General features: G+C 40.7%; 1 protein-coding gene across 1 annotated transcript in view; it reads right to left on the reverse strand.

The window, feature by feature from the left end:
* Positions 1–27,477, reverse strand: part of UNC13B (unc-13 homolog B) — a 206,604-nt gene that overhangs the window by 75,871 nt on the left and 103,256 nt on the right. The window contains exons 11-14 of the mRNA XM_059492372.1: positions 8,618–8,664; positions 4,269–4,347; positions 2,479–2,553; positions 1,621–1,840 (exon numbers count right to left, since the gene is read on the reverse strand). Coding sequence (XP_059348355.1) covers positions 1,621–1,840; positions 2,479–2,553; positions 4,269–4,347; positions 8,618–8,664 — 421 coding nt within the window. The remainder of the gene's footprint in view (positions 1–1,620; positions 1,841–2,478; positions 2,554–4,268; positions 4,348–8,617; positions 8,665–27,477) is intronic.

Genomic DNA, 27,477 nt, shown 5'->3' on the forward strand with positions numbered 1-27,477 from the left:
GAAAATCAGCAGTTAGCAGAGAGTTCTGGTGAACTCCAGAAATAGAAGGGTTATTCTCAGGAACTGACCCTCCACATCAGACTGTGACAGAAAACTGAGCTATGACCAAACTACATTCTCCTGCACCAAATGCTCTTTACTTAGTCACAGAAAGGTCTCAACAAAGCCAAGGTGCCAATGATGCTATAAACTCACCTCCCAGCCCTCAAAGACAAATCTAGGACTGCTGAGCAACTGGGAGACAGAGGGGTTTGGCCAGGATCAAATGTGTCTTACAAATCAGCCATTGTAAAAAGCCCTAACTAATGGACAACTTCAAGACTCTGCACTCATCAAAAATACAAGTATAAACAACATCCATTTGGGTGTTAAGAAGAGTCGTAAGAAAAAACAAATGACCTATGATTCACTGGTATCCCTTGCTGAATCACTCAGTCTGGCTTTCCCAAACAACTGCAGCCCAATTCAAATCACAAGATCCAACTTTTCAAATTTGTAGAATTGCTGAAAGGAATTTGCAATAAGTCTCTTCATACTTCACAAACTTTTCTGATTCCTTAGACTTAGTCCATCAAGTTACAATGACAAGAAGAGTGAACAAAAAGAGTCACACCTTCCTACTCAACATTTAACATACATGGAAGGACTTTCTATTCTATTTAGACTGAGGTATTTTGCTCTCAAGCAGGAATATATATAAATTTGAGACTGAATTAAGAAATGGTATTTCAAGCAAATAAGAAAAACTGGACCAAGGTAGATGCTTAAATGAATACTTTTTTCTCTTTTTTTCCCCCTTTAATAAAATTCCTTTTAAACTTCTCCATTGTTGGTGTGTCATTTTTTTCTGCAAAGTTACAGAGTTCCTTGAAGAGATGACTTGTTTTTTACTTAGTTTTTTACACCAACGAAATAATCAGAAATGCTAGTAGGAAGATTAAATACTGCCCATATACTTGAACAACACCTTTGTGTCTGACTCACCATCTCTGTTAACTCAGCCCTAGGTCTCTAAAGTGGTTCAGCCAAGCAGGCCTACTGTTGAAAAGACAAAATGCCTTCCCAGGTTGCTGTTGGTACAGATAATCCAAGCTAAATCCAGGAACTCTATACCCTAAGCACGAGCCCCGTGCTGCTCTAAAAAGCTTAAAACAGGGGCACAGACTGATGGTTGGAACAAGCAACCTGACTGCAATACCAGGACAGCGGGGAGAGAACAAATGTCAGAACATTCAGCCTCATAGCCTCTTCATCCAACCCTTACTTGAACGCAGGACATGCTAGCAAATACACAACCTGAGCTGACACAAACAGAGCAAACAAAGCAAAAAACCAAATCAGCCATCAAAAAAATCAACCAAAACCAACAAACAGATGTGAAAGAGTAAAGAATTAAACCTTCTTTAAAAGGACATCAAGCACAATGCTGCAAAGCTTTTCTGCATCAGTAGAGCTGTCTGTGCCCCAAGGAGGTAGGTTTAGCCCAATGGCACCTTTTCAGAAAACACACAGTCACTTCAATCACTGCAGCTTCACTGATCCCTGAGATATCAGCAGTACACTTAGGAAGGCTCTGGCAACAATTTCTGGAGCAGCCACACTCCACTGAACTCTACTCACTCTGCAGGCAGTCAGCATTGAGCAGGTCTTGGCACTTCTCATGGCACTTGACCCCGCACTCCCCGCAGCGCATTCCCTGCCGTGCGATGCCCCACAGCAGCCCCTCACACTCGTAGCAGTACGTAGGAGTTGTGGCTGTCCACACTTCAAAGTTGTGTGGGGTTGTACAAGAGATGGGGTAAATTAAGGCTTGCAAGGTCTTCTTATAGACATGAGATTTCTGAAAGGCAAGAGCACATGTAAACCAACATCCAGCGAGGTGACTGAGCATATTTTTTCTGGTTAATGCAAGGGCTTTACAGGAAAAGGCATGACCAGTGCTATAAAGCTACACATTTGAGGTGGACAAATGCATGAAATTTTTACATGCAGTGTCAGAGGACACTCCTTGCCTTCCGAAAGTGTCTCCCCAGGTGCTAAAAAAACTGGAAGACAACAATTAATGTTTGCGGATGGGAAATACCTTGAATAAAGCAAGTTTCACACATTGTCCCTTATGGCACATAACACAGAAGGAAATGGTAAGATTACTGAAATCAAAAAGTGTTTGACAGCACCATCAAGGCAGATGATGCTTCTTGTGGTGTCCTATGCAGGACCAGGAGTTGAATTCAATGATCCTGATGTGTACCTTCCCAACTCAGCATATTCTGTGATTCTGTGTTTCTACATTTTTCAGGATCATATTGATACATTAAATATTACTTTTATGTGTTTAGTTTCTTTGACCAAATGATACAGGAAGCTTTGCATCTATATTTCCAGACATCTGTGAAGCTGGCTCTGAATCTCAGAGAGCCAAATCCCTTTAATTTGCTTAGTCAGCATTAAGAGAAGTCAAGTAACCCTCCCACTTACCAGCTCTTCATCTTTGAGAGATGTTCTAGTAGCCATCGCTGAGGTAATTCCGGCTTTTCGGGACTGAACCAGTGACTAGGGAAGAAGAAAGTTTGTTATTCACCACCAACATTTACAAGTGCAGTGGCATTACATGCCCAGAGATGTGAGCAAGGGGACTCTGTCATGCCAGACACCAAACCAGCAATCTACTGCATTTAAGTTGGTTTCTTAAATGACTGTTCACATCTCAGAGGAGTCAAATGTATACTCTGAAAGGTCTCCAACTTGTTTCCATCTGTCTATAATCAGTCTCACTCTAGTAAATTTCTATTTGTTTCTCTGAAAGAATTGCCAATGAAACCTGGGTTCCCATCTCCACTTTCACTTTCTGGTAGCAACAGTAGCCCTTCTGCTGTCTGAGATCACTACAACAGACTCACTTTTGTGTATCTAACTTCATTCATATCCAAAGGGAGATTATTTCACCCACTTTACAAAACATACAACACCCCAAAATGTGACAGTAAAGAGGTTGCAAGTAACAAGAATAAAAGAAAGGGGAGTGAGTTGGGAGCAGAGGTTTGAATGTGACAGTGTATCACATTCATCAGCCATCACTGAACACAATGAACTACATTTTTCCCTCAGAATACTGTCTTTCACATCACGCCAGCACTGCTTTGCAGCTGTGGACAGCACAGGGCACTGTCTTTGCAGCACCTCACAGTGGCATACAAGGGATTTCTACAGCCTCTCCAGTAATATGAAGGCAGAGAAGGATACTTAAAGATAGCAGCATTTGCTTTGAAATCATCCAACTCTATCAGTTTTGTACCACTTATGTTCTGGTTTATGCTGTTTCGAGAGAAACTGAAAAAGTTCATTCCAACAGTGATGGAGCAGGACAGAGTATTGGATACGCATTCACTGCAATAAGGTAGGTTCAAACAAAAAGCAAAGAAGTAGAGGGGGAAATAACATAAAGTAAGGGGTTTTTTTCTGGCAAAGACTTGATGGATAGTCTTCACCTCCACTTACCATGGCCTGTGAACAGAGAGAATGAATGCATTCAAGGGAAGTAACACAAGTTAATGCCATTATTGCAACGATTTAAGATACAAGCAGTTAGCTAGACACATGCCAAGCTGCCCATGTATAAGCTGGCAGACAAAATTGTATGCATCTTTTCACATGAATTACAGGATATAGAAACTTTGGTCTTTCAGCTGTTACAGCATTTCTGTCAAGTATGAAATCGCTACGTGTACTGAATACAACCAACAGAAAACCATTTGTCCTGCAGAAGCTTTATCATGCAAGCATATGAAACTTGTCCTCATTATTCACTTGGTTCACATGCTTCCTCAGTGCAGAAGTCTACTGGCAATTTTGCAAATAGCTTTTAAAATCCAACCACATATGCTCATTTATCTATCCTCTAAAATTCCAGCCTTCTGGTAAGCTGCCAAACCTCACACGGATGTTATAACTTTCCCTAAGGTATGTGATTTTTAGGAAAACCTTTAAAATTCTGCAGGCCTAAAAATAATAAAATATTTTGTGTAAAATAAAAAGGATGAAAACATGAAAAATACCCTAATTCTGTGAAATGAATGAAATTGTCTACAAAACCATAGCTATTTCTCACTGAGATTTTTTAAGCAGTACTCCTAACCCTTTAGTATAGTAATTAATTTGATAAAACGCTTGAGATTATTGAAGTGACAATGAATGTGCCCATACATCAAGAATGTAAAGCCAGTTGTGTAAATGCTGTGTGGCAGAAGAGAAACAAAGAAATCTCTTACCAGATCACTGACAAGTGGAATTGGCTTTTTTTTGCGCAGATCAGGCATGCTATCGATGCCATAGAGACCACCTGCAGGCCTGGAAATTCAGGAGGAAAAAAAAACCAACAAAACAACTAATTAATTTCGGGTTGGGAGGGGTGAAGAGGGTGATGCTTTACTGCAGCAAGAAAAACAGCCAGAAGATTATACTTAAGAAAGTACAAAGTTAATGCTAAAAAACAATTAAGTGTTTATCTTCTTCACATGCAACAATCCAGACATTCCTGCCTGGTGTTGGTGGTTGGGAGGGAGCACAACAAAGAGGATCAGCCCCAGGGCAGGATGCTGCCATCTTCTGATTCTAGTCTAGAACACACTTAATACTGGCCCTTGAGGACCATATAATTGTTAGGAAAAAACTGACATCAGAGGAGAAAATATATTATTTTTATTTCTATAAAAGAGACTATTTGTGGTGCTCAGCATTTCAAGCCATGTAGACCTGTACACACAAGAGATAGCATTTGCTGGCAGAAGTGACAATGAAGCAGACTGGTGATTACCCCAGCAACAGTCAGAGCCTGATGAAATAAAACACTCTGACCTACTTCCCCTTCCCAATGAGACCAGCCTGAATAATTGTACCTGGATCCTACCACTTACTGGTAACACCACATGGATGTACCCCTGTGCTTGAAGATGGTCTACTAATCCAGCTTAAAGGTCTTTAGAAAATGCATCCATCTCTAAGGACTATCTAAAAGATAATGCTTTTTCCTAAAGGTGGAAACTGAGCACACAGCTCTCTGCTGTAGCTTCCTCCCCACAATGAACACCCAGCCCAGCAGGCAAAATCCACAGCACTTCTCAGTGCCTCTCTCACCCTCCCCTCCTCCACTCTGGTCGCAGGCCTTGCTAACATTAAGAATATGGCTTCTGAGGTCTTCTCGATTACAGAGACTGCAAGGGAACCCTCTGCCTCTCCATCTTTAGCCATTTTCTCCACACTCTGCCACTCTGGCTTACATGTTTTGGTATTTGTGTGATAAACTGGCTGGCAATTTCAGCCAGGTTATTTTGTTGATTTAGTACAACACACCCAGTCAAAAGGTTCTGCAGGAAAATTATAGGAAAAAGGAATGTGGAACAAACTGTTCATACAGCCATAAAAACTACCTTTCCAAACAATCTAGGAAATCAAACTGCCACTACAAATTCGCACATGCCGTGAAAATTATGAGGTTGATAAATGACAAGAGGCAACCTGCAGCTATTAGAGAGCAGGGCCTACTCAAGCCCACTTAAATACAGCCAAAAGCAAAAAAACACCAAACAACAAAACACCCAGACCAAACCCATGCTACAGCTTGAGAATGGACAAGGATGCCACAACACAGCCTAGCATGAGGCTGTAACAAAGAGGAAAGTAGTCCATTATTACAGAAACATGTGACAGAATTGTAACAGTATAATTGACTTTTTTGATGGGGCGTAGGAGGGTGACGTGTCCGAGCCATGGCTGAGCTGACAGCTGCTGCTGGCTGAACAAGCCTGGTGGGAAGGTGAGCAGTCATGTGTAATTGCAAGAGCCATGTCAGCTTCCCAGTTTTCCAACAGTGCAGTTTTCCAATACTGGAAATCCTCACAGCAAGGCCATGCTGTGTTTTTTCACTAGAGGCTATCATCACTTCTGATAGAGAATTCCAGAAAAACTTTTTGACCAAGTCATACTGCAAAAATCCCTTCTGACTTAATATACAAAAATCTCACCCACATAAAGAAGTAAGAAATATGTTTATATTCCCACATTTGTCTGCTGCCCTCATGCCACAAAATCTTTCTGATGCTGGTGATAAATAGGTGTCATGGCAGACTACTCAGATGATGCAAAGAATCCCGGGATTACCTGAACCACAACACAGCTTATTGATAAGCTTTGAGTCAAGGATTTGTGTAAATCCCTCGAATTATGAAAGCATATATAAAATTGAAAGGGAGAGTGTATAACCTGAAAAGATTCAACAAAATTATCACAAGTAAAACTCCAGAGTTAATGCTCCTGGCTAACAGCTTTTTCCTACCTGATTTCAAATTTTTTTTCTAATTTAATTGAAAGGAAACTGTGATACTCTGACATTTCCCAAGAAAGAAGAGAAACATTAAAATTGCATGCTTTATAAATTCAAGATGAGCCTATATAAATTATTGTGCATGTCTAGTTACAACTTGGTTTGTTGCAAAATACTTTTGATAGATTGAGGTTTATGACAGAAACAGTGGTAAGCCAGGGTGATAAATGTATTTGAAAGGTGCTTGTATTTGTCACTGAAGAGAGCTGTACTAGGACATACATAGTTACACACCCAGATGACCTGCTTTTAGCTTGTTAATATTAATAAAAAAATTCAACAACAATTCCTGATTTTCAAAAGTGTTGTGCTTTTAGCTACCTCAGTCCCTTTATTCAAGCACAACTGCTACCTCACTTAACAACAGAAGAATTGACAGTGCCTCAAATGTGCACAGTGCAGTTTTATATGTAATAGGATAACTCTCCTCTGCAGTGGATGTAATATTTATAGCATTATAGAGAGCTGTACTGAAGAGTGAATAGCATTTCTGTATGAGAAGATAATGTGCACTAATAAATAAAAGATACAGATATGAGATACTACACTCAGAGACTGATCCATAATACCAATTGTACATTTTCTTTTGAAGTGATATCTCCAAAGCCAGTGATTACAGACAGGGAGCTCCTGTTGCATTATACTATAAATGAAAATTGCTTGAAGCACGTATTCATCTTTTAATACATGTTGTATCACACAGAGGTTTCCATTAAATCTTGACAATCTAAGCAAGCTAAGGTAGCTTGCCATAACAGAGGAGGCCTACTTCTTTCAAAGGACACCACAACTGTAATCTTCCCATTGAAAGAACAACTCCAAACATAAATAATTTAATATTCTTTGAGGCTAATAAGCCAAAATGTGGCCAAGGGTTGAATTAAAGGTTTACATCCCACAACCAGCTTCTCTGGGGATTCTCTGGGAATCCCTTGCATGGGATGAGTGAGTATGACAAACTTTCGTCAAAACTACATTAGCCAGACTGTTCAGCTGTATCTTGCATAGAAAAGAAAAAAATTACAGACTAGAGCAAACAATGCCTCGAATTGACAACACATGTTTAAATAATTCAGGACTTGTAGGTGTATCTACCTTTCAGGCTAGGAAATAATTTGATGCACATGAACCAATAAACTGAGTACACTGTCTCCTTGTTAAAGCAGGAGAAGGTGCTGTTTATAGTTACAATAAATCACTGCCTCCTGCTCCTGCAAATTGCCAATTCTCCAGCAGCCCACTCACTAAGTCCCAGGTTCCTTGGGAAAAGCAGAGGGTTGCTAGGCAGCTCCAGGCATCCGCAGGTGACGATTTGTGGGAATACCAACACCACAGAACAATGACTCCAAAAGGAGAAAGCCATATAATGAAGCCTCCAATTTAACTTTATGTTTTATTAGGGAAGCTTCCTTCAGTAGTATGAGAATTAACTTCAGCAAGCCAACGTCTGGCTGAGATTTCAGGGTAAATCTTGCTGCTGCTGACTGACAGCTCCCAATGGGTGCCCCACCATCAAACCAAATCACCTTGACCATGTACCAGGCACATAACCTGTAAAATGTGTCACTATTTTTTTCCTGCCAGAGGATCTCAGGGAAGCTACCATGCTGGCACCTAGTACCACAGAGTGTCACGCTGCAATTACAAACAGAATTTGTCTGCTTCATTTGCTGCAAGCAGTGTGTTGTGGAGAGGACGCACAACCTAATCACTCTTCATCTGTGCAAAACAGGCATGATGAGCAATGCTTTAAAAATACAACTGCAATAATTTCTAGAGTTAGTGCAGTTTTAACTACTACAAGGAATTGCTGCAAATACAGAAGACTCCCCCAAATCTATCATCTTCTTTTAAGAGCAGAAGACATAGCACTCCTTCAGAGCTACTCTTTCCCTTCTGCTGCCACCAATGAATGATCCAGGAGAAAGGATTTCATGGGGACCACTCTGAGGTGCTCAGCAGCAATTATTTAATACTGCTGCCATAAGCACTTGCCACCAAGACATTATAGACTATACATTCCAGCTATAGCCTTACTCTTAATCACAGGTCTCTCTGGAAGAGCTCCATATCCCACCTCCACTGCTTGAGAAGAGACTGACATACAGCAGCAGCTTGGCCCTCAGTGAGGCTTGGCCACTTGATTATTTAATTAAAAACATCATAAATGCTATTTTTACTTAGACTGAACTGCAGACTTCTAAAGTACACTCTGATTATAAATACAGGAATACTTACCCTCCTTTGAGCCATGGTGGTTTTGATGGATCAGCCTCATCTTGGCCCTGAAGTGGGAGAGGGGAAAAAAAATAACATGAAATTAGTTTCCAGAAACACCAGTAAAAGTGTTTGTATTGTATTCTGCAGAAAGGGTAACAGACCACACTGCATGCAGGCAAATGCATACAGAAACTTGTTCAAGCACCTCCAATGACCAAGATGTCAGGATAAGTCCTACAGACACAGACAGACTATGCAATTTCATTGAACAGCCAGGACTAGAATCTGAAGAGCCTGTTCAGTGCAACTCCACATTCAAAAGGCAGTCTTGAAGACAAACGTTTTCTTTTTATCCAACTCCAACAAGTTACTGGAGAGCTCCCGTTACTACAGGTCACCACTTAACATAAATGTGGTCACAATGAAGATGTTATAAATTAAAAGCGCTTCTATGAAATGCACAAATGACAGATTAACATGAACCTCTGTATGAACACTTGTGAGCTTTGCTCGTGCCCAAATGCAAAGACTCTTTAGTTTCCTAAGCAGAGAGGTCCCATTACAGCTTCACTCATTTATTTAAAAGTATTTCACTTCTAACAGACATGAAACAAGGGCCACCACCTGCAGGTCAACTGGAATTCTACAGTGTGATGGAAAACATCACAGACTGCAAATGTGGGGATTCATATTTATGAATTCAAACCATGTTTTTATGTTCACATTAAGACTACATTCATAGAGTGTTTCTCTGCAGATCTTGAGTGGACTTAATTAGAAGTGATAAGTATTTGAACACTTGCAATGTACCTGGAAGAAACAACAGGTTCTGGATAAGGGGAAAATAGCTATCCACAACTAGAAACTTCTACGTTTCAGCTCACAGGTCATATGTTCTCCTGCACTCCCTCAAAGATATGCTGCTTTCACAATGGACAAAGCAGGTCATTATGCTAATAGCTAAAACTCCAACCTCAGATAATGACATGTGCCACGAGAAAAAGGAGGCTGCAAATTGCACACAGTGAAAAAGAAAGTATTTCCAGCCATGGAACTCACAACCTGAGAGTCAACAAAGTAAAGGAGCTTGAGTCAAATAAGACCCAACTCTATGCAAGATAAAGGAGCACAGCCCCAGAACAAAGTTCTTTTTGCTTTTCCTTTTTATTCCAACCTATGCACTGTGTGAGTTTTGCAACCCCACACTGTTCACAGGTGACAGATAAAGACTCCTAAGAAGAGCTGAAATAAGCAAGGAAAGAAGTTCTCTTTGACGTAACAACATGAACAGAAACAAATGTCCAAACTTTGTATTTTTGAGTCCTACAAATTAGGGAATCTGCAGATTTAAAGACTACCTATTAGTAATGTTTATTCTTATGTATTTAAACAGATTGAACATTACAATGTTATCCATAAGGAATGCCTGTTTCCCCAAAGCTGCAGAAGCACACCAGGCTCCACCAAGCTTTGCTACCAAAACCCCTCAGCCTGAAGTCTGCATTTTCTCCAGAGGGATCCAAACCAACTGCTGGTCAAGAGAGATTTCATGAAGTAAATGCAACCAGATTCTTCTGAGCACACAGGGGAGGACATCTCTACCTTCGCATCTGAACACTTGGAAGAGCTGTGGTTAGAAAGCAACACTAAAATGGACAAAGCTTTCATACTGGACTGAGCTTGGCACCAATCCTCAGCTGTGCTGAATGACAGAGAATGACAAACACAAACGTGGCAACATTGATGGCAGAAGTCACTAATAACAAGGTTTTCAATCATTTTACGTGAGAATGAAATGTGACTGATATTTGAGACGTTAACAGACCACAAAACGGTGTGTTCACTGCAGATTGGAGACCACAAGAGCATCAAGAATCTAGGAATAAGGGGGAAGGAAAGATAGAGGGAAAGTTGTTACCTAGTTAAGCAATTTCCTACAGGCAACCACAAGTCAACAGAGAACAGCCAGGAATGTGGACGTGGGGAAGGCAGAAAGTATGATCAGGAAACAAACCTACATCATGTCGCAGATTTGTGATGTGCAAGTAATACCTGCCAGGAATTCCAGGTTTTTTAAAAAATGAGCAAAAATATAATTTATTTTTACCAAGTCTTTCAGACATGCGAATAAAAACAAAAGGCAGAGCTTCTCTAGTGTCAAAATTGAAAATCATCTGGGCATAATAGCACAAAACAAAAGAAAGAGCTTTCAGTAAGTGGCAATATTGATGCAGGGCCAAAGCAGGTGATGGCTGTGTGAAAGCAGGAGTTATCACCTGCTGAAAGCAAAGTAAAGAGCTAATTTGTTCCAGGCAGCCTTCTCCCTGAGAAAATGCCAAGAGAACCAGCATCTGACATCCATCAAACGAGGGCTGATGCCTTGAGACTGTAGAAGAGCCAATGCAGTATTTACAGTTAAAGTGTGTATGTGTGGAGGAGGGAAATGTGATCCAGATTAGTGTTGGACCATTAATGGCTTCCAAAGCTTGAAAGGGTTCTGAGCAAACATGAAGGAAGGAATTAAGATGGAGGCTATTGAAAAACAGGTTTTGTTTCACAAAGCAACTATTTTTCTCTAACTATAAAATGAATGATGAACTGAATTTTCATTTCAAAAAATACCCTTTTGATGCAGTGCCATATGACGTTAATAAAGACCGGATAAGCTGAGGAGGAGGAAGGAGCTTTCAGGTGGATAAACAAGTAAGTGTAACTGAGCCAGTCATGGACAACGCAATAAGGAAGCTAGTGGGAGTAAGTAGGATCTGCTGATAAAATCTGGAAATGACAAACCCAGGAGAATTATTGACACTGAACTCATAGGTCTGGTAGAAAGAACTGATAGCAGTAAATACTGCAACAATGAAGGATCAAACATGGAAAAAATGGCAAGGTCAAAGCCCCAAAGGCTGCCATGAATTTGACTGATACAAAGTGCTCCTCAGTGGAGAAAAGCAGGAAACAATGGATTTGAGTTCTAGTCATCACACTGACCATAAGCCTCTATGATACAGCCAGGCAGGAACAGAACATAATCCATAGAATAAGTCCAGTGAAATGTCTACACAGAAGTAAAAGTATAAGTACCTTTGTACTATGTTGGCAAGATTTCTTCAGAAAAGCATATGAAATCTTTTTATTCTGCATCAAAGTAAAAAATAATCACAAAGGAAAATGGCAAAAGCAGCTGGAGTATGTAAACACAATCCTATAAGGAGAAGAACAAAACATCTTGTTTACTCTAGCAAAAAGAACCTTTTCCTGTGCTTGTTCAACAGGCAGGTGAATAGGAGAAGAACTACAGCTAAACAGAGGATGAAAATTCAAAGGTGCGTCACAACGACAGCTCTGTAGAAGCCCTTCAAAAGGAGCAGCAGACACCAAACCATATCAGAGAATGACATTGGGAGGTTTATATTAAAAGGAAATGGCACAAAATATCACACAGTGGCAGCCACCACAAGTGCTCTGCAGTCTCTTCTTGCACTGACAAAGTGCAAGAGTACTCAAAGAACCAGAGGCTGTACTAGCTACACATGCTGGCATGTTTAAGACATCTCCATCAATGCCAGCTAAACAAAGTAATCCACAGTGTGCACCCCTCTTGTGGGTAAGAATTCTTCATATATTCCTCCTCATTTAAAGAAAGCACACACTAGTATTGTCCATCCAGATGGATTTGCTGCAGGTGGTGAGTTGCCAACTCTCCAAAGGCAGCACTCACGCCAGGACACAGCAGGGCTCCAGCAGCTGCCCTGGTACTTATCACCAGCCACGGGTCTCCTCCAGTTCAGCCCATGGCAGCAGCCTGAGCTGGTCAGAGCCAGGGCAAGCAGCAGAAACAACAGCCAGGTGAGAAGAGCACTGCAACACCTGTGAGGTTTATAACATTGTCTTTCCCAAGAACAAATGGGAAGGCAAATGGAAAGCAGACACATTTAACACCCTGCCATCCATCCACATGCTGCAAGTCACAGAAAGTGTTTTGCTGGCTCATGGCCGTGTCCGCACAGCTCTGTCACTTGATCTTTCCTTGAAAGCAGCCACATCAGACTGAATCTGAAATTTAATATTTTTTAACCTCCAGTAAGCACATATAAGAGCACTGAAACAATGGAGAAACAAACATGTAAATAAAACAGGCCATCACATCCTTATTTGATTTTTTAAAATTTCTCATGCTGGTGGATGACATTTTTATAGCTACTATCCAACAAATATTTTAAAATGGGGAAGTGCTTGTCTCCCTAGTACTGCAGTATATTCACCCACAGTAAAGCTGTATAGTATAGTGCAACCACCTGCTGAAAGGTCTTCTCCAAGTAATTAAAGTCTCTGATCAACAAAGAACCAGTAAGAAAAGCTATGTCAGTGACAGAGCAGCATAAATTGAAGGCCCTGGATTAAACACGGCAACAGACATGGTTATTTAAGGCAAAGTATTCAGTCATAGGGAAGTCAATGTTTGGTGAAGCCTATAAAGGAAACAACAGTTTTGCTTACTAAGGAAAAGCAGCAGCTGGGCTTACAAGTAACTTGAGAAGTTATTTAACAAAGCTGCAATTTTAAAATTTTGCAAATTCTCTCATACACAAGAAGATACTTTAATGGACAAAACAAACAATTATGCATTTCTGTAGAAAAGAAAAAAAAGAAATAAAATAAATCACAAAGTCTGGAGCATCACAAAGGAAAGAAAGAACATCCACAGATCTGTTAGCCTTTTATACATATCTAGCTCTCCACATAAAAGGCTTCCTAACAATGTAATTTTCCATCACATCTAAGTACTGTGTCTAGCACATTATCCTCTTAAAATATAAATCAGATGTAAAACATGTAAAGCTGCTTTACGCCGCTTTATTTAAACAGATAAAAAAATCAATAATGACATCTTATTTGTTTTGAAAATAATCCTAACTTGTTTTCAAATACCATGTTTTATTATTAAACCTCAAAACCCTCAGTTAGATATAGGTTAATCTGAATAAGGCTAAAACAAGGAGCAACTGACTAAATTAAACTTCTGGTCATGCCTAATTAGTGCATTTCTTCAGCGGCATTAACAGAGTCGGACTGAACTAAATCTTCCCAATTAAGTCAGTCCTGTGGTTCAATGTCTTCATTCACTCAAGCATACTGCATTTTACATGGAATCCAAAGCTTCAACAAGTCAAGGGATTATTTTAAATCCATTCTGTATTCTGCAATAGGATCCATTTATTAAGGGCTGAAGAGCCCCAAAGGAGGCTCCTTCCAACTGATGTATCATCCAGTACCACCTTTCTAGCTGCCAGATGAGCAGTTTAAAGGAGGTTTACAGTGGTTTTGCCCTGAAGTCAAAAGGGGACTGTATTTAACACCAATATTTGACACCAGGTATCTCTGCATTCCTGAAAAAGCATTAATTGACAGATATTTACCAGTAAGAAGGAAACAAAACTGCTGATATATGAGCCAATAAAGCTTAGAAATGCAAATTCTTTGGACTCAAGGGATGACATCTGCATGGAGGCCCAAAAATCCATGCAAGGTTCAGCTTCTCCTGGAAGCCAGTTTTGCCTTATTTATACAGCTAAAGGAGAGGGGGAAGCACAGCAGGCACTGAATACACACAGCACAGAGTCATGAAAATAAAAGAGCTGAGATTCCAAAGCCAGTAATTTCTCTATGTGAGATACAGTTGCTAACACAATTGTTGACAAAGCACACAGCAGTCAACAAAATAATTATGCAGACCCTCCTAGGAGGAAAGAGTTACCTGTTGCTCACAGGATAATGGGCAGAGGTAACCAGTTCATGACTAGAAAAACAACAACTGCATGTATTAAGGAGAAGGTTCTGTCTTTCCCATCGGGCACAGGGCTCTGGCTCAAAGCAAAGTGACTACCTAAAAAGGCACAGGACTTGCAGCAGATGTCTTTCAGCATCCAAGTTTGATTAATCTCACTACTACGGTCCAGATGTATTTTTGACTTTAATTGATGAAAGTGGATAAGCCAGACAGAGATGAAATGAAATAATATAACTGAAGAAAAATGAGGAAATACTTAGTTTAAACAAGATCCATGCAGAGGAAGACTGGAAAAGACAAGATGAACAACTTGTCCTCTACTAATGCGGTGCCTGTGCACACCACACACACCCCATGGAGCACTAAAGGGAGGAGATCACTCCAAGCATTCCTGTTTTCCTCTTTGTACAAGGTCATAGGCACTGAACAGACTCTTTACTCATACACAGTGTTAACAATGCCTCAGACAATCACGACATGCTAAATGGAATCTCAGTGCCTCAGCAGGACCAACTGGCTACAGAAGATGAGACACGCACACACAGGGGTTTCAGAAAGAGATGCTGGTTACAAGGGAGAACATGTACAACCTGGAGCTCTCCTCTACCTCCTTCTGCAAAGAAAGAAAAAAAAAAAAAAAGACAAGAAGGAGAGGAACAAAAGTTAGTAGACCAGATTTCCGCCATGAGTTCTGTATAGTGATTTTTATAGAAACAGGGGCAAAGGTTTGCCTCAAGTTGATAACATGTTCGTGCAGCAGTTTTCCCATGTGCTTCCTGGGACATGCACCAGACAATTAATCTCTAACAGACAACCTCAAATTAAACTCATCCAATTTTATCCATAACTGCACATGCATTAAAATACATGCTTTTGAGAGCTCTTTTTAGAGTTACTGTTCCTGTTTTCTTAACTGAAAAATTTTAAGTAATCTTAACACAGAATTGGAGGTGCCATTTATCATACAGGAAAAAAACCCTGGATTTATTATAAGGAGGAACAAATTTGTTCCCCTCTCCCCCAGACTGCATCCACTGCCTGCATCCCTGCATCTGAAGCATCCCCCCTGATCCCTTCCTCACTCCCTGTATATTTTGCCCAGTACGAGGAAACTGGCAGCTCCCACGGAACACATTTTGCTTTTGCAAATATCATAATGCAGAGAGATATTTTCTGAGTTTATACATCTAGGCAATTTTCCTCTGATCAAAAAAAAAAAAAAAAATCCTGAAGCCTCCTACACAAAATCTCATGTTTATGGATAGGCAATTTCAAGGCTAGTAAAGTTACATGAGAGTCATACTCAAAACTTCCGGTACAGACATGATATTTTTTAAGTCTTCCAATCAGATAATTCTCTATCTGCACAGAAGAATCCTATTACTCATTTGTGTATGAAAGATGGAGGGGAAGGAATATCTTCATGGCAACAGGAGACACTCAAATTGGTTTAAAAGCAAAAATAGTTTTTGAAGTTACTGTCTATATGGGTGTAATTACAGACATGCAATCACTAAGACAGGAAAATAGAGAAGCTATTTTAACTCAATTGCTAAGGAGAAGTCAAATTACTTTAGAAAACAAAGTGCTGGATTGTAGCTAAAATAAAAAATCCTGTTCCCCACCTTAAGACATGCTTGCATGGGTGCTCACTAGGACAGAAAGTCTCTGGGCCACCCTGCAGGCTTCACCTTTGGAGCTAACAGAGGCGAAATCGCAAGCAGCGGGATGCTGCAACCACCCGTGTGGCACAAGGGCTTTGTTTTGGCAATCTGCTCTGCACAGACCAGCTGACCTGGAGAAACTGAGGAAACCTGCAGTCCCTTCCAGACTCAGATGGGAATGTGTTTTGTTTGGCATGGACCTTTCTGACTGTTCTCTGAAGTAACCCTGCCTGTCCTGTTTAATTAAGCAAAACCTTCTCACCTAGACAGACACAATTCCACATTAAGTCATTTGGTTTTGTCCTTCTTTTTACACAGTCACCCCAAGCCCTTCCAACCCATGCCAAATCTCTCCTGACTTGGTCCCTGGGGTGGTTTCAGTGTGTCTCAGGAAGATCCAGGCATCCCTCATTCCTGGGTTTTTAATTCCCTTGCATTTGAACTCTACTCCTTCCTGGCCTCTCCTGAGGAGTCTTGAAGCACAGAAGATGCGGGAGACCCGGGCCCGTGTCCCCTCTCAGGTCTGCTGTGGCTCTCAGTCACGTCGAGCAGGGAAACCCTGCTTTTAGCCCCCGGCTGGAAAACACTGAGGACAGATGGAGTCTCTGGCAAAGCAACAGCTCAACAGTAGCAAGCTACCAGTGAGCATATGCAAACTACATATTTTTCAAAAGTGTATTCACTCCGCTCATTTGGGGTTGATTTTCCACAGAAAATTCCTTGACACAGGCTAGCACTGCCAAATTTTAAGACCTCAGGGCACTAGAGCTTCTCAAATGTAGGTCAAATTTATTTTTATACAAATACAAAGCAATGAATCTTTCATTAGACTAATTTTTGGCTAATTAAAAACAAAAAAAAACCAAAAACCCATTTTGGCTTAAAACCCATATTCATCTTTGATTTCTGAGGCCCATCAGTTTAAGGCAGTTAGGGACAGTTTCAGGCCAAAAGTAAAATTTGGCAAAGCACTGAGTAACTGCAGACAGATTTAAAATCTTGTGTCTCACTTCAGCACGTGCACTCACAGCTTCATCAATGGTGACTAACTTGGCTAAACCCTGATCACAGAATTCTTTCACAATTTCACTTTTGAGCAGTTACCTTAAATATCATAAAATCTCTAGCATTGCAGGGCTTTACTTTAAACAAATTCAAACTATCATCATCTTCGCTTACACTTTTTTTTCTTTTTTTTTCAAATTCAAACTTTAAAAGCTTCCTCAGATTTTCAGGGGATATTTTTTTTTTCTTTTGACTTCCAATTAAACACAACAATTATTTATATGCATCTGCCAAGTTCCAAGTTCTTTCAGTAATTTGCATCTGTGTTCAACTATAAATAATTTAAACCTTTATGCCAGTGCATCATCTCTGATTCACCAAAACATGCATATTTACCAACACCTTCAAACTTATCTTCCATTCCTTTGCTGGAGGCTGCTGCCAACCACATTTAAGAAAATACCTTGAACTGAACTATTGAGCAAATGTGAGGTTTAGGTTCAGAACTGGGTTTTCAGTGGATCTTATCTGGGAACTAAAAAGGCTATTAACAACAAATGACATTTTTAAAGTAAGACACAAACACTCATCTACAGCCAGGGAAAAAAGCAAATCAACATAATTTCATTGCATTCCAGGTATGATGCTTTTTCGAAAGGAAGAAAATAAAAGCTTGGCTCAAACTTGAGTACATAGAAACAGGACACAGAACTGCAGTTTCTCTTTCTTGAAAAATGCATGCCAAAACAACACTGTTTCAGAGAGTCACAGAATCATAGAATGTTTTGTGTTGGAAGAGACCTTAAAGATCATCTAGTTCCAACTCTTTCCCTTTCTAGCTGTCAGGGTCTGGGCTGCTCTGCTTCCTGGCATCTCCAGGGTTTTCTCCCCAAGGTCCTTCCTTTCTTATCGTTCATACACTTTTTTCCACTATCTTTGACTCCTTCTGTCTCTCAGAGTACATTTCCTACATTGTGACTTCATCACACACTTATTTTTATAGTTTCAACTGCCAAATCTACTATAGATCTTTCCTTATGGGAGTGGCACACAAGTACCACCAATTTTTTGTCACATCAATGGATGATGTTCAAGAGAATTGAACTGGGGAGGACAAGGAATCCCAATTCATCCTGGAGCCAGATCTGAGGTACAAAGCGCAGCTCTGTTCCTCCTTCTCAATTGTTTTGGCTACTTCTTGCCTTGTGAACATGCCTGCGCTGCTCAAACTCTGCTGAGATGAGCAGCCTCCTCTCACATTCAGAAACAGGCTATTTCAGTACCTCTGCTGTACTGTGGCACATGCTAATCCAAACCACTGCCTGTTCTCTCAGGTTCTAAAATTAGGACATATGTCCAGGACTTGAGCACCACACAAACACTACCCAAGAAAAAAATGCATCTGTGCCAAGCCCACTAACAAATCCCATCGTTTCCCTCATTAAAAACTTACTGTTTGAGCCAACTCTATACTAAAGACCTTGCATAAAATAATAAAGCAGAGAGCTGATTACCAGCTTCATGATCTGCATAACTGAGAGGATGACTGGTACAGAAATCAAGTATGGGTTGACAGATTGTTTCTTCACAGTGAAAGCAGCGTAACTGGAAAAGCACTTGGCATTAGATGACTCCTTCAGCACAGAGAGGAGCCCCCTGATCATTCTGACCAGCTTCCATGACTACAAGAGTGAACTCAGTATTTGCTACAAGAAAGTTCACAACAAGATTTCATGTTCACATGAAGATTTCAAGATGTAGTTAAAATAACTTCCAATCTCGAAACAAAGCCTCTTTCCTTAACTGTGTAGTGACTCATAGGGATGACACTGAGAAAGCCTTCTCACTGCCTGGAGAGGAAGGGGGAAGATGGACCTACACTTCAACTTTAGGTTCTGTTTTACCAAATCAAGGCTGTCAAAACATGTCCCATCAAAAGATGCCAGTCAGCTCTATCTCCCACAGACTCAGGAAATGAGTTTAGCAACACTGCTCCACCACTGTATCAGCTCACATCTGCTTTGGTCACACATTTCAAAATCTGTGCTGGAAATAAGGGATGTAGTTCCCCAGAAACAATAATTTTCCATTTCATAGACAAGTTATGGAAACAATACCAAAATAAAAGTTTAAGCGTTCCAGTTTTTTAACTTTTATTAGTAGTACTATTTATTATTTTAAAGGTCTCTACTAGGATAATATCTAGAAGTGATTAAACACTGAGAACTCCCACTTTGTGACAGAGTCACTTGAAGTCTAGATCCACTCAACTCTCAAAACTGCAAATCTGGCTACTTATAGCTCAAATGCACACTTTGTTATCACATGTCTTAGCTATTATATTTAACAAGAAACCAAGTCACGAATTATGACGAAAAACCTCAACACCTGCTATTTGGAAGAAGCAGTGCAAATCTTCCTCTCTCAAACAAAAAAAAAAAAAGTTGAAGCTTGCTAACTGGCATTTCAGCATGTTACACAGTAAATTTTAGGGGGTTTTGTCAGTACTGTTGTACAGCACTGTTGTACTTGTCTTTGTAACTATGTGCGCACAACTTTTAATAAACTCACAAAATGTTTACAGTTCACCCACAGAATGAAGTGTTGGCCACTGGCTGCACAAATACCAGATTTTGACATCTCCTTAAAAACATTTTTTCGTTTTACCTGAATTTGTCTCCTCAGCAGAAATCCAGTTTCCCTCCTGTGCTAATTCTTTTAAGAGTCTCCTACGCATTTGTCTCTTTTCCCTCAGCACATTTTTGAAATTGTTGATGCATTTGTTCAGGTAGATGGTCTCTGCGCACACCTTGTCAAGGCTCATGGGCCTGCCCTCCTTTCCTGGCTCAGGTAGACAGTTCCCATCTTCTCCAAGCTCCTCAGGAGGTAACTGCTGCCTAGCAGGGATTTCACAGACAGATGATGGCAGCACACTGGAAACGGGAGGCTCTTGCGAAACAGAGGAAAGACTGGAAGGAGCAAATTGCATCTGAGCAGATGCTTCACTGTTGGCATTTGCATTTGTCTGGCTCTCAGAGGACTGACTAGGAGGGGTTTCTGCAAAGTAGTCAGAGCTGCCGCCCATACCTGAACTGGTCAGCATAAGCGTGTTGTCATCATCCATCTGTAAGCCACTATCATTTTCCAAAAGGATTTCAGAATCACTTGTCTCCAGTTTATGGAACACCACTTGCAGAGCAGACCTGAAGTGGTGAATAGCTTTCCCAAGCTTATTAGTGTAAAACTTCATGTCTACAAGATCAATGTTGTCCCGGGAGTGGTCAAGGAAATACTGGGAATTTTCCAGGACATCCCTAAAGACCTGATCAGTTGGATCTTGATCATTCAGGTCCATTTGGATCATATCTTTCAAGCTGTCACTACTGTCAGCCATTTCATCTGTTGTATGATCATAGCTAATGGTTGTCACCCCACTGGAAACATCTTCTCTTTGAACATCACCTTTCTCTGCACTGGTAAATTTGCAAGAGTTATCATAGTCTGTTTCAATTTCTTCTGTGGTTATCCCCTCATCTTTTTCTAGAAGAGAAGAAGAATTCTCAGTGATGCTTTTAGTGTCAAGCCTCTGCTCACTACCATTACTTGAAGCACACATCTGGCTTGCATGGCCCGAAGAGTCAGATGAGCAGCAGTGATTCCCATCACCTGATTTAGGTGAAATTGTCACTTGTGGAGGTTCAGCAAGGTCCCTGTCATCTGAAGGCTGCTCACTGCAGCTTACTGTTTGTGCTTCCTTTCCAGTTTCAAGTATCAAGGTGTCGTTCTTGGTCAAGGCTGACTTCTGCTCAGAATCAAGTCTGTCCCCTGCACACTCTGCTGTCCTACTTGTGCTTTTATACTTAACCTGGCATGAGTCAGTCTGGAGGTGCCCAACTGCATCAGTTCTCTGAGCTCCATCAGGATTCACAGAATTATGATTGTTTTTCTTCAAGCCAGACTGCGAAGAGACTGAATCTGTTTTCTGGCCCCTTTGGCCATTCTGCCTCTTTTGCTCCTCACTAGTAGCAACCCGGACCCCTGAGCTCTGCAGAAGGATAGACTTCTGTAAAATAAAGTCTCTCTGTTCACAACTCACAAGTTTCACAACTGCTGGTCTTGGCGTTAATGGCTTGCCTGTACCAATATCTGACCTATAAGCATCTTTTATATACTTACTGCACTGAATACCATTGAAACAGTGATATTCAGACAAAAGACTGCAGATAAGATCTACTGTGTTTTCATCATCTTTCTCTGGGATGCCATAAAAATATAACACTGGTTCTTCCTTTTGTACATCCCCTCTTGGCTCTCGAGCATGTGTAGCCTGGGTTTTTCCACTGGAACCACCTTGCAGGCCTTCTATCTCACTCAAGACAGTGTCCACACAGCTGGAGACTTCATCCACAGAGCCTTTTATCAAGGTGAGGTGCTGACGGAGCTCTGCAATCTCTGTCTGGATTCGACTTATTCCCTGTAGCTCTTTAACTATGTAATCAACCACATCAGCTGACCGGTCTCTTGACTGCCTTCTTCGACTCTTGTATGCAATGGTCTTTTCCTTGGGAAAGCACACTTGCCTTTCAGCTGCATCCCTCCAGCTCATGGTAATGCTCAGGGAAGAAAGGTCCTGCCCCTCAGACACTCTGCCCTTTATTTCAGAAGAGGTCTGCGTGATACCACCAGAACTTCCCTGTAAGTCCTTCTTGTTCTGCTGAACTGAACATGGTATTTTTACGTAGCCACCCCAGTTCAGTTCCACCTCACCAACACACACTTCACTCACTCCCTTGGAATCATGTCCTCCATCCTGATGGAAGTCCCCTCCAGCCATGGAAAACTCAGTACTTGGAGAGCTCCTGTTCATTCCACAAACAAACATGTCTGACTCAATCTCCACTGGGGAGAGCTGGCAGCGATGTGCATGGTTTGAATTATCATCTACCTGGCCTTGGAGAAGCCTCTTCATTTTGTCCCGCAGTAACAAATGGAGTTTTTGCTTCCGGAATTGCTTCCTGCCCTGAAGTTTTATAACAGGTTTTCTGTGCAGAAGTGAAAATTCATTTTCTTGCTTTTTCAATCTACTTCTAGCAAACATCATCAGCTGCACCTGTGTTTCTCATAGTGCTACAAGCTGCACAAGCACACATCAATCACTTCTCAATGCACAACTTGCATCCAGTTTTTATTCTGTCATGAGGCAGCTACCAAAAGAGGGGAAAAAAACATTACAGTTTGGTTCAGATAGAAATATCCGAGGTAACTTAAGCAGAAGAATTAAAAAAACCCCAAAACCTATAACCAGCATACACATAAAATCAGACAGAAAGAGGATGTGCTATTTAAAGTGTACAGACATTATCATGGTTTTGGCCACCTCCCCAGATCAGGTTCTTGTTGGAATAAGTGTTCCTCACTCCCTCTTCTATTCAAGAGAGTGTAAAAAAAAAAAGGTCAAATTCTAAAAGCAATTCTGTAGCCGTTTTTCTACCAGGTTTGCAAATTAATCTCAGGCTTGAGCTCCTGGCAATTGCACACTGTGTGATTTAATTACCCCCCAAATGCGGAGTTCTGACATTATAAATTCTATCCTTGCACATTTCCTCTCCTTTCAAGTTCACAATCTTCATCCTTTCTTCAAACCAAAGCAGAAATCAAATTTAACTTGGCACAGTACCAGCTAGCCCACAGGAATTGCACCAAGTGATGTAAAGTGGCAAGAAAACTGGATGACAGATTTTAGGAGTAAAACCTTTCTGCTATTTTAGTATTTTCATCTTAATATTTTGCTACGAAGCAGTAAAAAAAAAAAATCCAGAAAATGAACCAAACAAAAAAAACCTCAAAGCTTGCAAGCTTCCAAACTAACCTGCAGTTAAATATGCTACACTCAGCATATGCACAAACAGGCTGAGCTGACAGCATGAAGCTTCTGCATGTCACTTCTACTCCAGCTCTGGAGATTTTGCAGTTTATTATTTTCCCCAATTTAAATACCCTCTGTAATGAGCAAAATAAAAACAGAAAACCCCACAATGTTAAATACTTTAAACTTCCATGTGCTTTTACTGCCTTACTTACTAAGCAACATACAACCAGTTTTTCCTCCAACGAGTAGGGCACACAAGAGACCCACACAGGATCCTCCCAGAGGCAAGGTGACTGGAGAACACAACTGTATTTGATGATTCAGTTTGGACTTGCTGCCTGAAGCACATATTCTTTCTCATATTCTTGTTTTATTTAAGACTTACGGTAACTTTCTTTCATTTTTATTGTTTCACTTTGTGGGCAGGATGGGAGAGAGTGTTTTTTGATCTGGAGGAAGCAGCATTGCAAATACTAATCTGTATAATTAGAACTAAATGAATATGCTATAAAAGAGGTAGCATCTGTGCTTCAGGTTTAAGTTTCCTCATCAAGCATCTCAGCTGAACTTCCATACCAAAGGCAATACCTGCCCTTTTGTAGGCTAAACAAATTCTCTGTGAGACTGATTATCAGCTTCTTTAAAGAAAGTTAGTCTTAATTTTCTAGAATTTTCAGGCCATTGTTTCAGAAAAATTAGTTGGGTTTTTTTTAGGGGTTTTTTTTGTTGTTGTGTTGTTTTGTTTTGTTTTTTTAAATCTAACTATTTCCTCATAAAACAGGGCTAACATAAGAAATATTTTCTCAGACTCTCTTCTTCCACCACTTACACAGTTTAGCCACTTTGACTTGAGTGGGTAACTGATATTTTAACATAAAAAAATCACTTCTGTAAGAAGTGAAGAGAGAAGAATTGCTTGGAGAATCTCAAAGAATTGCTTGGAAAGCAAGCAGTCAGATTCAATGGCAGCCAAGAAAAAGAGCTCCACAGTTGTGGCTCCCTACACATGTTGCTTGAGGGTAGCACACAGAAATGCTAATTTCAAATATTATCCAGCATATTGAACTCCAAGTGCTAGGAGAAAAGCCTACATATGCTTGTGCAAGGTTTCCCTCTGAAAGCTCAGTCTTCGTCATGTTTCCTTCTGCATGCAGCTTTCAAGGCACCAGAGCGGCATAATAATAACTTTAGTTTTAAAAAAAAATCAATTCAAGACAGAGCTCGCTCTCCCTTTCTTTGTCTGCTACAACACCCAAGAGCAACAGCTTTTTACAGAAATCACCTTTTCCTGCTGAACACTTACTTGCAAAATTGCAGCCATTCCAAAGCTGGCAGCTCAGAGCAAACAGTACAATGCTGTCATTTTTATTTATATACAGCATTTGTGGCATATGTATAGGTGTGTATATATACATGTGTGTATATGTGTGTGTGTATCTGTGTGTGTACACAGAGGAGTATCTACTTTGTTGGAGATTTTCAAAAGCACATCTTTGATTTAATCAAATCCCAGCACTACCTTTCCATCTTTCCCCAAGAAGGACAGAAACTGCTTCCTCCAAAGCCAGGAACAAGGCCAGAGCAGAACACGTGGACAGCAGCTCTGGCTCAGAGGGAAGCCTTTCTACCTCTCTCTACAGTGGGTGGAAATGAACGGAAATCACTGTTTACCACCAAAGATCAAATCACTGCCCACTGAGTGGAAAGCCAAGAATCAAGTAATAGAATCACCCTCTTTGTTCCTCTCCTGCAGGCTTCCTCTCTCCATTCCCCACCCCAAGCCCCCACTCAGACCTGAAGCTCAGAGCATTCACTCATTCTGTGGGCTGGTCCCAAAGTGTCTCTGCACCTCCTGTCACATCCTCTCCTCCTCCTCTCCAGCCAGGGCTGTGTGCATGCTCCTGTCCCCTGCCACGCTCCAGACTAGGTGCTCTGCAACTTGTCTCATATAAAGATCCCTTATTTCTCTCGCGTTGTCTTGTGTGTTAGAGCCATGCTTTTTTGTAGCACAGACATGTGAAGTGACAACAAAAGTTAATGCCGGTTCACCCAGGAAAAAAACCCAAAACCTAATCTAGATGCAAATCCCTGCTGAAGTCTTTTTCTCTTCCAGAATCACTCCAGGAGTCACATTAACACACAACAAGAAATCAAGTCTTTTAGAAAATAATATTTGGATTCTGGTGTTCTGCCAGATGCTGCAAGCCTTCACTGACTACACATGGTTTGTTCTGACTGCCTTGTTAGCAGGCATTTCCTTCCAGGAGAATTCCATGCTCAGTTCAGTACAGCTGTCTCTGGATGTGCTAGAGAGCAGTAGGCACAGGCACCACCACTTCTATGTTCCTCAACTTCCCAAAACATGGGAAAACAAAGCCAATTTCCCAAAACAAAATAAAGCCTCAAGTTCAACATGAGGAATACACTGCTGCTTTACTTGGAGATGTTTGGGTTATTTTGTTATTCCCATGAAGACAAAGCTGACATATTAGGATTTTAAAGAGGGGACACAGGTGAGCTACTACAAAAACTTCACATCTCATTACCTTGTCACTGGACACACTTCTGAAATAGCCTTGTAACACATAAACACCAGATACTTTTCCTCCTGACGTACAGATTTGCCATGACAACAGGAGTAAAAGCATGTCATGCCAGCATCCACGAATAAGAAAAAAGAACACAAGAAATCCCATGAAGGAATAAAATCCAATTATGTTATCTCTACTGATCAGCTGGGGATCAGCTATGTTTTATGCTTACAGCATAAAACAGAGAGTGAGGCTCTCACCAGGGAGAAGGGAGGTGACTGCAACCCCCTCTGAGCAGCATGTTCAGTTCTGTGAGACATTGGACCAGCATGGTTAAGAACAAAGGCCACATTGTGTGCCCTCAGCACTGGCCCACACTGCAGCGGGCTGGCTGCAGTCTGGTGGAAGAAAAGGGGGTGAGAGCACAAAAACTCTGCAAAAGTGAGGTATGCTTATCTTACAGAATCACAGATTTGTTTAGGTTGGAAAAGATCTTTAAGGTCATAAAATCCAACAATTTACTCAGCATTGCCAGGGCCACCACTAAACCATGTACCTGAGTGCACATCTACATGTCTTTGACATATGTCCAGGGATAGTGACTACACCACTCCCATGGGCAGCTCAACCCAATGTCTGATACCCCTTGTTAATGGCTAACTGGCTTTCATCACACTAAGGTTAATACTGAGATACCTTTAGCCCACAGTGTCATGTTAGAAGGTGCTGGTACCTCAGGGTACATGAACCCAGCAAAAAGATATAAAAACAATTAATGATGATCAGAAAAACATTTCACAGCAGCCTTTATGCCTATTGACTCATGCTACTGAGTGAAATCTTTTTGATTAGATTATATTTGCAGCATCATCCACACAATGTGGTATTGCATCACCTGTACTAGCAATTACACTTGGAATAGCAACAATAAATAAAATGGCTGATAAACGGTTTTGCTACTTTAAAAAGTGCCATTTCAACATGAAGAAAACCAATAACTAAAATGCAGGACATTGTGGGGAAAAAGATTTTGGCATTTAAAAGAGAAAGAAATCATGGCTAAGGCTGCCATAGCAACATCGCCCCAGCACTCAGCATGCTGAAACATTGACTCTTCCCGAGTATATTACAGCATTTTAAAACACAATAATTGCTGAAAGAATCCTAACAAGGCTTGACAGAGATATGAAGAGTTATCATCAGTTTTGCTGTTTGACATCTGGAGATGAGCCTGCAATTTTCTAATTAGTATCATTAGATTTAATTTTGGGTTGGATCATACCTGAACATGGCATTATTGCTTTGCTGCTGAGAATGTGTCTTTCTTCAAACCTTCTTTTGATAATTAACAAAAATTCTAACTTTTGAGTCCTAGCATGGATGATCAGATCAACAAGGTACTGAGCTGAGCAATCCTGGGCAAAAAGCAGCAGAGCTGGAGAACAAAGCACACTTGCTGAGAAACACCTTCACCTCAGGACATTTAGGCTGAAAGTAATGTGCAGAAGAGACACATGGAACTCCACAGTGGATTGAAGAGAGAATACATTCATGCCATTGAAAAGACAGCAGTTACAAAAGGACGACAATAATTTTACACAAAACAATGTGAGGAGAAGAACTATTACCCACCTACTAGGGTAACCTACTTGATAACCCTTTCACAGTCCCTCTGCTGCCAAGCCTCAATGCTTCCTGTTAAGGAATTACTGCTCTAGCAGCAAAACCACATCCCAGACATATCTGTAGAATTTTCTTAAGTTTTTAAACACTTCCAAATATATTTTATAGGTTGTATTGGTACCTACAACATTTATTTCAGTATGGCTAAGCAAAAACTATGACAAATTTAACCCACAAGATTTCAATGCAATGACAGCCAGCCTTCACACCTGACACGTTTCAGAAAAAAAAAACACTTAAAACCTTTCTGGAGCAGTTTGATAGAAATGACAAAAGGTCAGGTGAGGTCAATCAGTCATCCTCAGGGTGGAAAACTGATCCAGGGAACACTG

The sequence above is a fragment of the Ammospiza nelsoni genome, chromosome Z, assembly GCF_027579445.1.
Source record: "Ammospiza nelsoni isolate bAmmNel1 chromosome Z, bAmmNel1.pri, whole genome shotgun sequence".
Classification (NCBI taxonomy): Eukaryota; Metazoa; Chordata; class Aves; order Passeriformes; family Passerellidae; genus Ammospiza; species Ammospiza nelsoni.